This window comes from Nanorana parkeri, unplaced genomic scaffold (genome assembly GCF_000935625.1).
Source record: "Nanorana parkeri isolate BGI_ZX_2015 unplaced genomic scaffold, ASM93562v1 scaffold101, whole genome shotgun sequence".
In the NCBI taxonomy this organism is placed as follows: domain Eukaryota; kingdom Metazoa; phylum Chordata; class Amphibia; order Anura; family Dicroglossidae; genus Nanorana; species Nanorana parkeri.
The window spans coordinates 239,807-252,442 of record NW_017306369.1 but is presented as its reverse complement, the minus strand read 5'-3'; the positions used below and the strand labels follow the sequence as shown (position 1 = coordinate 252,442).

The window sequence follows — 12,636 nt, the reverse complement described above, 5'->3', positions numbered from 1 at the left end:
TAGTGTCCTAAAGACACAGGCTGTGGTTTAGAATGTGAATTGTTAAAAGTAAATTTGAATTCAATATGTTTAAATTGTCTAGATTATTTATTACTTTCTGCTGGTATGTCTTTTTACTGCAACATTTTATTTTTATTTTTTTCTAGGATGCCCTCTTAGTCTATCAAGAAGCAATACAGAAAATGCCAAGGCAGTTTGCACCACAGAGCTTGTATAACATGATGGGTAAGAACAGTACTATAACCAAATTGTTTTCTGTTCAAAATAACAAATATTACTTAATTTACAAATTTACTGGAGTATAAATAATATGCAGATTGCAGAATCTGAAGGGGCCCTGCACTGCATTAGCACTTTCTTCTCAAGCCAGCCCCACCCACAGTGTGAAATTTAAGAAGATTTAAGAGCAAATTTAAGAAGAAAATCAGTCTATATATAACTTACAGGATGTCAGATTATGTCCTTTTGTTGTTTCTTTGATTTAATAAAAACTGCTGAATTCCCTGAATTGAGGATTAAATCTCCAGTTTGTTCATTGTTCAGCTTCTGTAGTTTGGGTTACTCAGTCTGCAATGGCTAATATGGTCCTATGCAGAAACCCTCATATGCCATGCAGGACTGTAGGGTCATATTAGGTTGAAATATGATTAGCTTTCCTGCCAAGCAGTGCATCCAAAATCATAAAGCAGACAAAAAGGGATCAGTTATTCTTATGGCACATTAATTACTAAATTTTACATGTTACTTGAAACCTCCTTTAAATCATTTGGTTTCAGACACTTGATCCTGAAAACAGTAAGTTAGTAAACTTTTTTTTAAAGTATATTTTATAATGCATTTGCCCTGAAAATTTACTTTTACGATTATAGTGCATCATTTATTAAGATGTTTGCTTTCTGTGTCATGAACGTTTTGCACTCTGAAAATGTTAATCCATCACATCCATTTTTTTTCTACAAACTGCATTTTTCTTTAGAGTTTCTAAATGTTATGATTTTATTGCAAGCACGTTTTTTCACCTGTGTCATGCTGCTCAAGAACTTTTTATTGTTTGTAGGGTTTTTGTTACCATTTAAAGATCAAACCACAGTGACTAATGCACTTTTAATGATACTATTTTATGTATTTTACAAGTTAAACAGTCTTCTACATGATCTGCCTCCCATGTAGCCATTGTAGTGGAAGAACTTACACGGAAGGCAGATTTTTATCGCCAGTTAATGGAGGAAAAACACTAGTATTAGTTCTTTTAAATGAAACATTACTTTGATATGCCCTTTATCACAGTCATCTTTCCATACACTAGGTAAGATTCCTGTCCTTGGAGCAGGTTAGTGGTGATGGAAGTCTTTCTTGTGGGATAGCATTTCTCCTGTTTACCTTATTGGTAGGAGCAGAAGTATGGTAGAATTATAACTCCAGTTTAGGCCCACACAAGAAAAAGTTGAATTTTCCTAGCAGATCGTGCAGGTCTTTAATATTATGCTTCAAGGAAACCTTTCATAAGAGAGACATGAAGGCTGCAATTTTTACTTCTCATTTTGCAAATGCTAGTTTGTTTTATATTTAGTTGTTTAATATTTAAAAAAAAAACTTACTGAACCTAGTTTGCCAGTGTATTAGGCAGGCAACTAAGACCTTCAGAAGGGGATTGGTGAAGGCAGTGCCTACATGTCTCTCAGGACAGGTTTACTTTAAGAGCTTAGCAGCACTTACAGTTCTGTTTTTTGTTTTTTTTATGATTATTTATAAACAACACAGAGTTAGGGCATACATTATGCAATTCAACTTGGAAACAAACTGCCCAGGAATCAGTACAGATAAGAGGGCAAGTACAGACTTCTCCAAAGGGTACACACAGGTAGCCCCCATAACCTAATACTGGAGAGGAATGGTATACATCAAAAACAAGGGCATGTTCCACTCTGCGAACATTTTAACAGAAAGTGAAAAAACAGAAACAGGAACCGAAAGGGTAGTAAGGGTAAGAGGAGTGAAATGCCAACACACATGTCGTTCATATGGAAAGTTTAAACTAGAGTAGAAAACAATGAGAAAACAATTCTGTTTTTAAAAGGTAGTCACCGTCATTGTTTAGTCATCAGTTTCCATCTGCATCTATTTTCCTTTCCCATCTTGACATTTATTCTGATTGACATAAATCGAATTTCACCCTCCTTGATCTACAACACCTGATGTTGAATACAAGACGCAAGAGAAGTAGCATGGGAATGACGTACATCCCCTTCTCATCCCAAATAACAGAACATGCCACTTATATATGTTTTTTTCTAAACCCCAGTGAAATAGATAATGGCCAGCATAAAGATATGTTTGATTGTTGATTCAGTTTTTAAAAACCTTCCAATGGTGTAACTACTAGAAGCGCAGATAATTTTGTGGTCCCTGGGCCTCACAGCTGGTATAGATGCCGAGCTGCTACACAATGTGTTAATGACATTGTGCTGTGTGCTTGATGTCAGTAAGCAAGAAGAGGATCACCACATTTAGGTACTTTTGTGTTATTATATCCTACAATGAACAACCATTAATTACTGTTATTAATCTTTAAATCTTTTCACTTTTGTGCCTAATTTGAAAGGTTACAAAAAGTATTAACCGCCTTGGTAGTTGTATTGCTTTGTTATCTACACTGATCAACATCATTTTGCTCCCAACCCCCTAAGTCTAATCCACAATCCCCTCCCAACCTCTATCCTTTCTTAGGTTATAGCATTGTTTACATTCTTCTGCCAGGCTCTTGATTGGGCATCTGCACCTACACAGTTCGGCCCCATAAGCTTCTGTGGGGCTGGTAGACCGATTGGCTCCTGTCCGTCTACTAGTCTCATAGAAGCCTATGGGGCTGAAATGCGCAGGCGTTGTAGTTGGATCAAGACCTGGAAAAGAAATGCGGACCGCAGATCGAGAGCTAGGCAAGTATAGCAATTTAAGTGAAATGGGGAGGGGGGGCATTACATTTTGCTCTAATGTCGAAGTAAATACAATTCTCTACAATGTGATTTAAATAAATTACAATAGAAAAGCACAAAATATTTCAATACATAAGTATAAAACTACTCTAGGTAGTTGCCACTTTACCCTTATCTTCAAAATGACAACAAAGGCACCTTTAGAAATGTTTAGTAATGGCAATCTACAAACAAATAATGATAGATAATTGCCGGATTTCTATTCTTTGCATACCTTACTTTTCTTTTCCTCTCCATTCTTCTCACAGTGGCCATTTTTACTAAGAGCAGATGAAATCCATCTCTCTTTACTTCCTGGAACTCTGGCACATGTGACTAGGACATGTAATCATGCACATCATTTCAGGAAAGGAAAATGCCTTTCCCTGAGATCTTGTGAGATTACAGATGAGATTTCCTAGCAATGCTCTGCTGATTTTTATTTTGCCAGGATGCAACACTTACACCACTTTTGCCAAAGAGAACCAGGAAGTAGAAAACAAGACATTGTAAGTAAAACAAAAATATTTTTAACTAATTAATGTAAGATGATTTCATATTAGCATGAAAAGTTGCATGCTGATGTGATTTTTAGCCAAATGGGGCAAAGATCCACTTTAACAGTCTTCAGTCTGTGTAGATAGATCCCTTTTTTTCTCCGCAGATCTCAACACAGTAACAGAATTTAAAGAGTTTTAATATTTTATTTAAATTTTTTTTGCATCTATTACTACCTAAGATAAAAAGAAAACTGGGAACTTATGGACAGAATTGATTGATTGGTATATTATAGTACAAATTGATTAAATATCAATACATTCAAAACAGTTTCTCAGTTGACCCCTAGTGTTGCTTGAAGCAAAACTGAACCAACAATCTGTTCCCACTGTGGCAACTACAGGGATCCCACAAAAAAACATGCTCAACTCCTGCATATGAATATAGTTTCTAAACATAAGTTTTGTTTAGTTCATAGTCCACACTAAGTTTGACTCAATATATCAGACCCATAACCATATACAAACAACTTTCCAACATATTTTAAGTAAAAGTAGTTGCCATAGTGGGAGCAGGTTGGTTGTTGGTTCAATTTTACTACCTAATATACCGTATTTTTCACTCCATAAGACGCACTTCCCCCCCCCAAAAAAAGGTTGGGGAAATTCACTTCACAACTTCCTGGGATCAAAGTAAACGCTGCAACTATTTGTCACTTTTTCAGTCTTTGGGTGGAGTATTCTATATCCCTTACTTTGTTCACTATAGCCAATCAAAATACCTTCAATGACTGTGATTTACAATTTGGATTGCTTCACATTTGGAATATATAGTTTTACATCCAAACACTCTAATGTGACTTAGGCTAGGCTTCGATCCATGCCACATTTTAAATCTAGTGCTTTCAACAGCTTTTGATGGTAGTCTCTTCTGTAGGTATGTTGCAGTCATGACTGCTCCTCCCCAATACTTCTTAGGTAGGTTGGAGTCTGACAGCATGCATCTGACCATTTCTATAAGAGTGCAATTTTTCCGTTCTGCTACACCATTTTGTTCAGGGGTGTATGGTGTGGTAGTCTGGTGTACTATACCTTGTTTCTTCAGGTAGGATTCTACTTCCTTACTGATGTATTCCCCTCCATTGTTGGTGCGTATAATTCCTGGTTTCCATTGTAATTTGTTGCTGGACATGGCTACAAACTCTTGAAGTGTTTCTGATGTTTCATTCATGTGCTTTATCAGATAAACTGTTGTGTACCTGGAATAATCATCAATGAAAGTTAGTAGATATCTGTTCCCGCCTGATGTGGGAGTTTTTATTACACATATAATTTGAATGCTTTTTAAAAAACATATTTTGTAATGAAAATGATCTCTTTAAGGTTTCATTAACATACACTGTTACAGCACTGGGCACCAGCTGAGAAATAGAGAAGGCTGATGCTGGGATTACTGGACATTTTACCCCTTGGTACTATGAGGTAGCATATTTATATACTAATCACCTCCCAAAAAAATTAACTGTGGATATGGCTGAAAAGTTATCTCATACCTGTGGCCTGAAATAAAGTCCACAAACCTTGGACTGAAGGAGTCCAAAACACTTGTAAACTAAATTATGTCAGCTTCAGGAACGCAGTTCTGTTTTCCCAGTCTAATCATGTATGTATGTGCAATGCTTGTGAATTGTGGCAGGAAAACAATTACCCAGATGGATCTGTTATTTATGTGGTTTTTTTTCCTGTACAAAGCCATCACGTTATTTCTTAGAATGCCCTATTCCTCTTCTTTTTGTCAATTTAATCTTTTAAGTATGAATCAAACACTCTGCACACTGAAGCTACATGGATGAATTTGTCCAGCTTTAAATGTACTATAAAGGTCAGTTGTATTAGGAAAGAAATATATTTTGTTTAATGTTTCAATTAAAACTTTAGGTCAAAAGATATAATGATCCATTTGGGAGTTTGTACACTTTCATGCCAAAATTAAAGATTGCTTAAGGATCAGGTTCAGGTTTAGATGTCTTTTCCTTTCCTGGAAATGTGATACTGTACAGTTTATTGTATTACATTGCATTTAAAACCACATGGGTCCACCTGTTACAGTAATTTGTGCGTCTATGAGTTTAGTGGTGCGAAAATGTAAGCCTTCCAGGGTAATGCTGTTATTTTACAAGTTGAACGTAGGGCACAACTCAATTCTGTTTTCCACAATTGGCTGATGAGATTTTGCTCGGGTCTGTAATCCAGTTTAAAATCATAACATTTTCATTTTTTCAAGGATGGCTGCATGATAGATGTATTCATAACAAGTTCACTCTGAGCTATATTATTGTGCTTTCACTAGAAAATTTCAACAATAATTAAATGTTATTTGTTATCTGAACTGATCACATAACAAAATGTCAAACACATTAAAAAGAAAAAAAAAAACTTTATGCAGAAATACCTTTTATGCAGCATTACCTTTTTACAGGGTCCAGTTTCCTCTAACAGCCAGGTACTTCATGAGAAATTAGAGAGAAAAAATTGTTCCTGCATGTAGCCACTCATTTATAGCTGTAAGTGGTGGAGATTGGCACAGATACAGCATGACTTCCACTGTTCTCCTAGTGAACTTTAGCAGCTAATCAACAAGTTGGCAGTCTGAGTATCTTTCTGCTATAGATCTTTCACGCTTGTGTTGCCTGAGGGTATATGTTAATGCACTCTGCAGAGATCCTGGTGCCGACTTTAACCTCGGATGAACAATAGTGATCAGCTATGAAGGTCCATCCAAGATAATTTTTCGGTGAAATCAGTCAATCAGAGGTTGTTTTTATGGATGTAGCAGACTGACCATAGACTTATGACTATGTTCTAAGCCCATGATAATCAGACAGATTGACTGTTGGTAGTGCTGAGAAGAAAGATCTTCCCAGGGCTAGTATGTGAATGGGTGGACTTTTCTCTAAGAACAGATTTTGAGAAAATCGTTCTATCTTCAGCCCAGCTGCCGTTGCTGCTGTACATGGTTTTACAGATTGGAAAACATCTGCATGATAGCCAGAGCTTATTATCTCTCCATAGAAAAGCCTTCCCTGGACTAATCATTACAAGCTAAATTCGAAAGTATCATTCGTACAAATGGGGTGATTTACGTCCAGCCTTAACTGGTGTGACAAATTCATAAAACATAGACATCTTTAAGGAGAATAGCCATAAAATAGCAAAATTGGATTTCTCATTTTCATGCACAGCAATAACTGGAATAGTTTTCTTGTAATAAATCTTTTGTTTATATATGTATTGTTGACAATCTTGCAGATGATATGCAGCCTAGAAAAACAAAGTACAAATAGTTGGGTATGCTGTGAATTTTAACTCCTGAGTTTAGCATGTATTTAGTTATTGGAGAATCAGAAAATGTATGGTGTGTGCATCCTGACAAGAGATTAAATAAGAACATTCCATGGCAGGATGTATTGCAATTACTGATTCCTGAAAATCACAGCACTGATAGGAGTTTCATGTTTCTGTTCAACAGCCACCACTGTATAAATAAACATATCTCCCTGTCAATCCCTAATTAACTTGTCTAGTGAATGGCCACATGTAGCATAAAAATAATTAGAGATAGTCCGGTTTGACTGTACCTCAAAGGTTAAACTGGTTTCTGTACAGCTAATGTCTGTCCCTTGTGTACAGCAAAGCCAATACTTTTTTGGCTTGTTGCAGTACCTGGTGGGAATTCTATTTTGGAATTTTAATTATTTTAGCTTAGTGCACTGCTGTGAACAGCCAAAGTAGTTGGGGCTGCAAAACAGTTGAAAAGGAAAGTTCCTTCCAAGCCTTTTGGCTTTCTACCCTTCGTTTTCCACACAGTAAACCTTAATAGCAGTTTGCAATAAATCAGTTATAAGCGGGCAGTTAAAAGATTAAACAAACTCAGAAAGACAGGGACAATAATTATATAGCAATGATGTGTGTAGCCTCGCCAGAGTAGAAACAGTTCAGTCATAAATTCCAAACTGAATTAAATTCAGCAGAACTTTCTAGTGTTCATAATAGCTTTATACTAACCATGCACATTCTAATTTTCACTAGTGGTGTGACTGATCTGATTATTGCTAGTAATAATTTAATTATAAAGGTGATACTAAGCAACTATTAGCAAGAGTTAATGTTGATTACAGCATTTTTCTGGTGACCTGGTGTTTCACTTCCTGTTTTGGTGTTAGTGCTGTTAAAGCTGAGTCAAATCTCCCTTCCTACTGAGTGCCTTGGGGCCACCAAATATTGGTGCTTGCCTTAGTAGGTATATTTCAACCAGCTATCTGGTGTGAGCCTGCTTTCCTCTTATTAGCCTCACTATTGGCCCACCACTGTAGTTCCTCACTGGACAATATAGTGATGCAGGTGAGGGAGAGACTGGCTTAATTAGGAAAGCTGGTGGTAATGGTTTCCAGATTTCCCTGGAAATCTTGGCTTTTGTTCAGTCATCTAGAGGTGCCTGCTATTACATACCTCCAGCCATTTAGCAGTTGTAGAACCACTTCAGGTTTGCATTGCACTACACTACAATTGGTGTAGAAGACACTCAAAAGTAGCTAAAACCACTAAAACTTGGAAGCCTTTAAATAAAGGGATTCAGGTACATAAGGAATAGGATATAAGTGGTTTTAGCCTTGTATCTGTTCACCTGCTTGTGATACTGAGGATCAGGGGAATCTTCCAACCAACCAAAACTGAAATTGCATTATATTGCTTTCTTATCTGATTTTTCTTTTCTGTGCTTTTTGTTGTTTGCATTTGATCAGGTTCACCTTTGGCACTGATGAATTCATAGAACCACTTGTGTTTCGTATAAACAAATGTGTCACAGTATGTTCAATGAGAGATTCATTTAAGACATATTTGTATATATTTAGATGGTATAATAATTTTAGTCTGATAAATAAATTTGTTTTTAACGTAACTTTCACCTCTAACTGAAGCAATCTTGAAAAGTCCTTTCAGACATGTTGTAAAAATATCTATTATTATTAAGTATTTACGTAGCCCTGACAATTTACACAGCACTTTACATACTGTACATCCCCATCAGTCCCTCCCATCCTGACAAGGTAGCCTTTCTCATTACTTTCACCTCTGCGACGTGTGATTCTGAGTTGGCGGCCTTGTCTTGCACCCTTTCTGGTGCAACACAAGGTTGTCTTGAGGCCCAGGGCCTCTTTTCTCAAATTGTTTACTTCCTTTCTCCTGACAAGGACATCTCTTTGTCCTGCTCCTACTCATCCCAGGAAAATGTCACTCCATTGTCTGGATGTGGTACGTGCTGTACGGGTTAACCTCTTGGCAATGGCTTAATTGATTAACTGATTCTTGTTTTGTCATGCCTGAGGGTCTCTGTAAGATGCGATCTGCTTCTTGTTTCAAACTCTCTAGGTGGATGGACAGCTCATTACCCAATCCTATGGGTTTAGGATCAGTCAGTGCTTTATTGGCTTTTCAGCATCAGACATCTGTTTCTCAGATTGGCTGCCACTTTGGTCCTCTGTTAACACATTTGTCAGGGTCTACCGGGTCAATGCTCAAACCTCATTTGATGTCAGCTTTGATGTCAGCTTTGGACGTAAGGTTAGGTGGTTCTGTGACGTTACCTAGCCCAATGGTTGACCTGTTGCTGTTTGATGGCCTATTGGCATTTTGTTTGCTTTGCTGCCCACTTGTCAGTTTAACTACTTTTGGATGTCCCATTTTTTAAAGTTCATCTGTCTTGTGTCCCTTAATAAACAATTAAGAAAACAGGATTTTTGACACTGAAAAAAAAACATTTCTTGGAGTCCATTATGGAACACAGGTTCCACCCCTCAGTCTTCAAATTCATTCCTACTGTTGCTTCTCTATAAAACTGGAGCATGATGGCATTGAGTGGTTATACTTAGCTAATACTTATCTCTTCCCCTAATGAACTCCAAGAAATGGATTTTACAGTAAGAAAAACATCTTGTTTTCCTGACCACAAAGACTGCAGCCTGGTTGCAGTCTAAATGACAGTGAGCATGGATATTTTTCAGAATATTTTAATGTATGTTTTATATATCTGAAGCAGCAAATATGTTCACTTTTTTCTTTTGTGAGAACCTTGTGAAAGAAAGATGGGTTTGGAAAATATTCGTTCTTTAAATTATTTGAAATGTTCCACTGTCTTTTTTTTTCTTTGCTTGCCTTTTGTTGAATGCTGATAAATGTTGAAAGTCCTTGCTAATTACATTTGCTGTCATTGTTGGCTTTTTCTAAATAGTATTCACTTCCTCAGCACCATGATAGCAATGTGATTTACAATGTGCTTATCTAGAACAATGCATTTGAACCCCAAGAAAGGAATTGTTTCATTTCCTGACATATGGTAGAACCATGTTTTCTCAACTGTTTCCACAAATTTTCCCTGCTATGTGCGTTGAAGGCTATTAAAGGACCTCAAATAATTGTTGTCCAACTTGTGTTATGACTAGAAGCTTCCGGGCTCATCAGTAAAATGCTTAAGAGATTTTGAACATCTTATAACCCACACCCACATTGTGATTTATTACAGAAATCAAAGCCAATCATTGCACATTGTTACTTCAAACTTTTTTCCTCTTAATACATGCTCTTATAAGAATGAAACTTGTGGCATCCAAAAGAATCAGCTGAGTAACTGTTCTCGGGTTTGTTTAATAGGGTTTCAGAAATGTATTTAAGAGTTAATGAGTAATGCATATCACAGGCACCATATTATTTACTAACTAATTTGCTCTAAGCTTTTCTTATTTTAAAGATCTACCTTATATCTACCACCGTGACTAATTATGTACCACCATATTATTTACTAACTAATTTGCTCTAAGCTTTTCTTATTTTAAAGATCTACCTGGATTTCACTGCAGTGTTTAGAGACCTGTATGGCTCAACAGGTGGCCTCCTAGGGATGTAGGGACATTCAGCAAAACTGGCCAACCCCCACTTCATCTATTTGGCCTTGAGCTTGAGGACATTTTAAGATGCTTCTAGGCCAAGAGATTCATTTAGGGCTTGTTCACACCAATTACAGTGCGTTCTAGCGCAGTTAGCTCAGTGGGCATCTATTTTGATCAGTAGAACATAGTTTGAAGTTGTAGTGAGGCTATGCATTTCCCCAACACATATAATAGAGGACATATATTTGCTTAAGTAGCACGAGCTGAAAAGCAGGGCATTTCTGCTCTTTATTCTTTATTTACAGCATAATCACAAACATTACACTAGACAAACACTTTTCAAAATAGTAAGCAGCATATATTGACTGAATTTTAGCTTTTCTGCGTTTTTTCATCTCTCTGTGTCTCTCAACCTGCAACTGTTCAGCCAGGAAACTTTGCATGGATGTTTTCAACAAAAAAAGTAAGGATCAAGTACCTAGCTATTGTATACAATATAATGTATACCTGCCATCCTGATTAAGTAAATTATATCTGGTGCTCATTACTCTGACCTGAAAAGGCTCCTTTGGAAACCTGTGAGCTGTATGTGTGCCACATAAAATTATTGATGCTGTGAAACTGACTTTATTTACTCACTGCTCTGGAACTTGTGTGCAAGCTGTGGATCTGGGAATGGCATCTTATATTAAAGCTTCCCCACACTGGAGTTTTGCCATCAAAGCAGATAGACAAGTGGGCAAATGATCCTGAGCAGCAAACATACTGCATGAAAAAACAATTTGTGTTCCACCACCCTTAGTCAAAATATAGTTTATTTTTCCTTTTTTTTAACATAAAAATGCTCATAATAATGACACTTTTGTTTACAAATGAGGACATTTAATGCCTAATGTTGTCGATATTACAAGCATCTTCTGGTAATATATGTTCTCAAAATTAAACCATATTTATTTATTAAAATATATACCTGTATACAGTAATGTATATGCTGATTACATGTACTAGTGACAGGTTTGTGTTTTGATGACTTTGTATACCTACAAAAAGTGGTATTTTGTCTTTTATTAGTTTTGGTAAAGTTTAAAACTTTCTGTGGCAAGAGTTTGGTAGACATAAATATATAACTCATTAATTTTCCAATTCAATTTTAAGAACAGCAGGTGATACATAATTACTATGCCTTCATTGTTGCACAGTAACATCCCACCTGCACTTGCCACTGGACTACTTTATAGGCTTGTCTGCAGAAAATGGAGAATTTTACTATTTTGTATACCAGTCCATGTGACCATTAGATTTTGAAAAGAAATAGGAAATGCAAATAAAATAAATAATACATAATGTTTTACATCTGTGCCTGAGATTTACTTTTTCATTCTGGGTCTCTTCCAGCAAAATCATGTATTATTTTACAATTAAATATTTAGGATTTTCAAATGCAAGCCAAACTTACCCTCGGTAAATCTAGCTCTGATCTCCTGTGCTTGTTCATAATCCAGTGGACAAATATTCCTCTTTCATTAATCATTGTAAATGAGCAAAATGTTTTTACTAATAAAACATTCTCCAGAGAAAGTGACCTGGAAGCACCATAAATTATTTCATGCTATTTTTTATACTTTTTATACTCAGAGGGAATCAAATAATTGATTGTAAAGCCAGAATGCTCCATTATGATATGAAAGAATGTCTAGCTTTCTCTTTCCTATAAACATGAAAAACAGAGTGATTTGTTTCTGATGCTTAAAGCCATACTCCAGGAAAAGAAATTGTTATTTACACACCACACTGAGTGTGTAAATTATAATTAAAACGTTTTATGTTTTGTGTTGAGGGCTGCTGCAAAGTACAAAAATCTTAGTGTGGCATGTGAATTATCATTTTTTTCCCTGGAGTTTGGTTTTATCACAAGTGACCCTGAGAATCCAGCTGTACAGGCAATGCTCTATTTTCTGAAGTATATTCTATGCATTTTAAATCTAAACATTAATGTATTTTAATGTTCTAGTCTAATTTAGCTTGATTTTTACCAGAACAGATGACATAAGGCTGAAGAGCTTGGGTAGTCAGGGAGTCCCCATCGGAAGAATTAAATTACATTTTTAAAGTAGTACTCTAAAGGAACTTTAAAGGGATTAAAGTAGAACCCTGGCTTTAAAAATATTGATATATATGTACATTGGTCCAGCTGGGCACATAGTAATATATATATATATATAT

The 12,636-nt window shown here is 36.2% G+C and overlaps 1 protein-coding gene across 2 annotated transcripts in view; it reads left to right on the top strand.

The window, feature by feature from the left end:
* TMTC2 (transmembrane and tetratricopeptide repeat containing 2) overlaps nt 1–12,636 on the top strand; it is a 257,764-nt gene that overhangs the window by 204,412 nt on the left and 40,716 nt on the right. For both annotated transcript variants that reach the window (XM_018552935.1, XM_018552936.1), the window contains one exon: nt 147–225. In XM_018552935.1, the coding sequence (XP_018408437.1) occupies nt 147–225 (79 nt within the window). The remainder of the gene's footprint in view (nt 1–146; nt 226–12,636) is intronic.